This window comes from Grammomys surdaster, unplaced genomic scaffold (genome assembly GCF_004785775.1).
Source record: "Grammomys surdaster isolate TR1022 unplaced genomic scaffold, NIH_TR_1.0 523, whole genome shotgun sequence".
Lineage (NCBI taxonomy): Eukaryota > Metazoa > Chordata > Mammalia > Rodentia > Muridae > Grammomys > Grammomys surdaster.
In genome coordinates this window covers 172,707-178,001 of record NW_021604942.1, presented here as the reverse complement: position 1 = coordinate 178,001, position 5,295 = coordinate 172,707, and the positions used below count along the sequence as shown (strand labels likewise).

The following is a 5,295-nucleotide window of genomic DNA, read 5'->3' as shown; positions in this document are numbered from 1 at the left end:
TCTCTCTCTCTCTCTCTCTCTCTCTCTCTCTCTCTCTCTCTCTCTCTTCTTCCTCCTCCTCCTCCTCTTGCTCTTCCTCCTCCTCTTCCTTCTCCCCCCCTCCTCCTGCTCCTCCTCTCTCACCCCTCTCTCCCTTCCTCTCTTTTCTTTTCAGTTACTTTTGAGGACAAACGGAAAGCCAACTATGAACGAGGAAACATGGAGCTGGAGAAGCGACGCCAAGTGTTGATGGAGCAGCAGCAGAGGGAGGCTGAGCGCAAAGCCCAGAAAGAGAAGGAAGAATGGGAGCGGAAGCAGAGAGAACTACAAGAGCAAGAATGGAAGAAGCAGCTGGAGTTAGAGAAACGCTTGGAGAAACAGAGAGAACTGGAGAGACAGCGGGAAGAAGAGAGGAGAAAAGAGATAGAAAGACGAGAGGTAATTTTCTAAATGAGTACACAGAGTTTAATAAGAATATGCTGACTTGTTCCTGTGCTTTCCCATCTGAATCATGTTGCTATTCTTTACCCTAAACAGAACTGTATCTCCTTTCCCCTGATGAGGGAAAGAGGATCTGTGTGTAAGGTCAGTAAGGGCTTCATGGCAGAGTTGTGGAAACCTGGATCATATGCAGTGAGGCCCCAGTCAGAGGAGGACTGATTGCACAGCTGAGCTAAGTGCCATCAGGAAGTCAGGCAGATGAGGTCATGGCGTGAAGGCAAGCATAGAGTTCTGAATCAAAATGTGAAGAACTGAAGGACCAGACTCGAAGTTTAGGGAGGTAAAGACACAAAGGTGAATCAAGAAGGCAGCCTAGTATTATACAGGGCTCTAAGAAACACTGTGTTTTTAAATTATAGTGTTCTGAAAGAATTGTAAATGAAATTGTTTCTCCCCTGATACCAGAATAAAGGTATAATTATTTCTCTTGCTTTTTATACTTATGAAGCTTTCCTTTGACTTTTTAAAAGAAGAATGACTATAACAAAAAGATGGTCTGTGAAGCAATTGAAAGTGATGAATAAAAGCTACCTCATTGGCTATCCTAACGCTCATTGGGAAACGACATTTTCTTCCTACTCTTAGGCACTGTGGCCACTCACTCCTAAATACTGTCATCCTATGAGGTTTTGAATAATGCAGTTTTGTACATTTAAATGTTTATTAACAATAAACATAAACAATAAATCTAAACAATAAACATTTGTTATTTTTAGGCAGCAAAACAGGAGCTTGAAAGACAACGTCGTTTAGAATGGGAAAGAATCCGTCGACAGGAGCTTCTCAATCAAAAGAATAGAGAACAAGAAGAAATTGTCAGACTGAACTCTAAAAAGAAAAGTCTCCACCTTGAACTGGAAGCAGTGGTATGGCTAGAGTTTTCCTGAACTTTATCTGAACGACGCTGGCATTTCCTGTCTAGGGTTTGATTGCTAAACAGGAAAAAACAAACAACCAAGCTGCTTACCTAGATGTTCTCTTACCATTTCTTTCAGTTTGAAAAAAGAATTTGAGACTAATATTTAGTCACTCTACTTAACTGATTCTTACACATCAAATGTTAGAGGATCAAGTTCTTTGAAATGTAAAACAGTCTAGACTCTCTTAAGCCTAGTCTTGCTAGAATGGCAGGATTCTGCATGATGGATGCTTACCTATGTACTAGAACCCAATTTAGATCTTGTGCACTGGAAGCCTAATTTTTTGGTTGTCTTGAATCACATTGAAATTATTTTTTAAAATAAAGCATCATAATACCTTTAGTCAGAAAGATGCTGTTTTATGGCTTTAAATTAATTTGTATACATACCATGCTTATTAATAACAGCACAGTGCTACAACAGAGGTCTAAAACCTTTAGCTTCTGTGTGTTATGGGGGGTGTGTCTTAGGGCCATCATTTTGATGATATATTTTTTTCATAAAAATGGGAGAGGGTGGACTGATCAGGTGGCTCAACAGGTAAATGCCGCACCTGGCAAGCTGAGGTTAGTCTCGAGGGCCCATAGTGCAAGGAGAAAACTGACTCCCACGGATTGTTCTTTGACCTTCTTCTCAGACCAACTTTGAATTACAAATGTAAAATGAAACTTAATTAAATAAAAATACTTTTCTCCTGGGGGGACCTGTCCTGTTAGCACCTATTTACTATCTATATATATGTGTATGATCTTCTGGTAGAATGGGAAACATCAGCAGATCTCAGGCAGACTACAAGATGTCCGAATCAGAAAGCAAACACAAAAGACGGAGCTAGAAGTTTTGGATAAACAGTGTGATCTGGAAATTATGGAAATCAAGCAACTTCAACAAGAACTTCAGGTAGGTTTTTTGCTGCTGAATGGTCCATAACCACGTGCAGTCATCCACAGTGCTTCCTATAGACGCTGTGCTTTTGGAATCACGAGCCCTGAGTTTCTGGCAGACCTGTGATACAAAAGATTAGAAAGTCCATAGGCCTCTTGAAACTGGGCTGGGTGTGAGCTGGGCTCTGCATAAACATGGACCATGTTGAACTTTAATGAAAATGTCTTTACTGTTTTTGTCCATTGCAGATGAAGGCACTAACACTGTCTTGACAGGTTTACTTCACTACAGAATCAGTGTCCCTTCTATATGCTCTGAATGCCAAGTGAGCAAGGCAGGAACTATCCCTGTAGTGAGGGAAAGTCCTCGTGGCTTAATTACTTCCTACAGCCTTACCCCTTAACACTAGGGTGCTGGGAGTCGTGTTTCAGTGCTGGAATTGTGGCAGGACACACAGATTTTTACCATATCTTATATTGCAATAAAGCTTTTGCTATTCATTTTAGGAAATCTTAATTAGAAATTACTCTTTTTAGAACTGAAGTGAGAGGGCATTAAATGTTTCTCTCAGTGACCTGGTACTTATTTACTTGTAGAGTCTGGTTCAATTATTGCTATTTGAAAATAAGGATAATGAAGTATTGTCTACCTGGAGAGGTGTCTCACATAACTTCTTTTACTACAAAGATGGACATCAGTTTTCCTCTTGTCACAGCAAAGCCATTTCTTACATGGTTTGAAATGCTTCCCTCTTCCTCCCTCAGAGTTCAGTCCCTCTTTGATATATGCATATTTGTTATGGAGTACCATGGCCTGTTTACACATGCTGTCCAGTACATAGACGCCCTTCTCAGTCCTTGCCAACTGTCATCCAGTACAGTGCAGAAAGTTTAGGTCTCTAGACACTCATTATGAAAGTGTTCTTGATTATCTTTAAATTTCAGCCAGCCATTCCTAAGTATTTGATGAAATATTTTCTTTTTATATCCTATATAATTCTGTCCTGTAACCATGTAGTATTTCTACTTGATGTAAAAGAGATTAAATCATGTTTTAAAGTTTTCAGAAAAATCTTGGAAGCTATATTGGTTTTAATCAGATTCTAACTTTCTTTTTAAAAGGAATATCAAAATAAGCTTATCTATCTGGTACCTGAGAAGCAACTATTAAATGAAAGAATTAAAAACATGCAGCTTAGTAACACACCTGGTAAGACTCTACATTTTGTTTTATTTCTTTTCTAAATCATTTTTAATATTATTCTATTAAAATAATATTTTTCCCATAAGTTAAAATTTTGAAAATAATGGAAAAATATCACATTACCAATCAGTGGGAAGCATGACCTCATGAATGAAGAGTGTAGGAAAAGTGGGACAACCACATGCGAACGACTGAAGTTGGCCTATCTTATCTCAGACCTGAAGATCAGCTGAAAATGAATTCAAGACCAAAGCCTGGGCATAGTAATGCTTGTCGTAACACTTGGTACACTGAGCCAAGAGGATTGTTAGGAAAGGGAGGTCAACCTGGGCTATTTAGCAAATTCCTTGTCAGCCTAGGCTAAAGAGTAAGACCCATTCTCAAAACCCAGCAACAACAAAGATAGATTAAAACCTAAATGAAAGATGTAAGTTTAAAATTCTCCCAAATGAGAACAGACAAAAGTACTGTGACACCTTTCACAAGCATTTTAATAAAATATTTTTTTGAACTCTTTGAAAATTTCATACAATGTATTTGGCTCATATTTACTCTCACTCTTCCTTCTGACTCCTCTCAGATCCACCTCTGCCACCCCATCTCACCTCCAACTCATGTCCTCTTGTTAGTTTTAGCAGGCTTTTAAATTTTATTGTATGTATTTGGGTGTTTTGTTTGTATACATGTCTGGGCACTACATGTATACAATGCCTGAGGTGTCCAGAAGAGGGCATCGGTTCTGCTACAGTTGAGGTTATATACAGCTGTGAGCCACCATGTGGGTGCTAGGAATCAAACCCCAGATGTCTGGAAGAGCAGCCAGAACTTTTAACATTGAGCCATCTCTTCAACCCCATTAACATTATTTTAAAACTCACAAAACATATAAAATAGAAATAGTAAATTGTCATAGAAATAAAACAAGAAATATGAAACAAATCATTTTATATTAAACTAAAAGGTTTCTGCACAACCAAGATGAAAGGTAACCCACAGATTGAGAGAAAACCTCTGTCAACCATATATTGGTGAGGGGTTTGATATACAAAATATATAAGGGATATACCCTCCCCCCAAAATCTCCAAAACAAACAGGAAGACTCCACATAGTCCAATTTAAAAATGAACAGAAGACTTAAATTGACATTTCCCCCTAAAGGGATCAAATCACTAGTATTTGAAAGGTGATCACTATTGCTAATCACTGAATTATCCCTCATACCAGTTAGGATAGATGTAAGCAGAAAGTTAAGGTATATGTTAGTGAAAGAGTAAAGGAACGTCTGGCACACCATTGGTGGGAAGGTTCATCAGTACAGACATTATAGAAAATACTAAGGCAGATCCTTATATAATGAAAAATTGAACCATCATATGACCTACATCTGAATGTGGATCTGAAAGAAGAAACCGACTGTCTCAAAGGCATGTGCACTTCCATGTCCATTGTAACATCTACACAAGAGGGTGGGGCAGACGTCCATCAATAGGAGAGCAGGTGGAGAAAATAAATGTGTGTGCAAGCTGAGCTCCAAGAAACAGAGTAGAATGCTGCTTACCATAGAAAGGGTTCGTTTGTTACTTTTAAGTGGAATAGGCATAGCATAGGCTACTATGGAAATGAAACTAGATCTGCATGTCCTAATTGATAAAATATACTATTACTTAAAATAATTTAAGACTGGGTTTGTGGCTCTGGTCGAGTGCTCACCTTGCATGTGTGTGTAAGGCCCTGTTTTAATCTCTACTATCACCAAAGTTTAAATAAGTAAATAAATGTGTGCGTGTTACAGAGCACTGTTAAATA

General features: G+C 38.5%; 1 protein-coding gene across 4 annotated transcripts in view; it reads left to right on the top strand.

The window, feature by feature from the left end:
• Nucleotides 1-5,295, top strand: part of Itsn2 (intersectin 2) — a 109,020-nt gene that overhangs the window by 33,020 nt on the left and 70,705 nt on the right. For all 4 annotated transcript variants that reach the window (XM_028781729.1, XM_028781730.1, XM_028781728.1 and 1 more), the window contains exons 12-15: nucleotides 155-417; nucleotides 1,197-1,346; nucleotides 2,160-2,300; nucleotides 3,407-3,494. In XM_028781729.1, coding sequence (XP_028637562.1) covers nucleotides 155-417; nucleotides 1,197-1,346; nucleotides 2,160-2,300; nucleotides 3,407-3,494 — 642 coding nt within the window. The remainder of the gene's footprint in view (nucleotides 1-154; nucleotides 418-1,196; nucleotides 1,347-2,159; nucleotides 2,301-3,406; nucleotides 3,495-5,295) is intronic.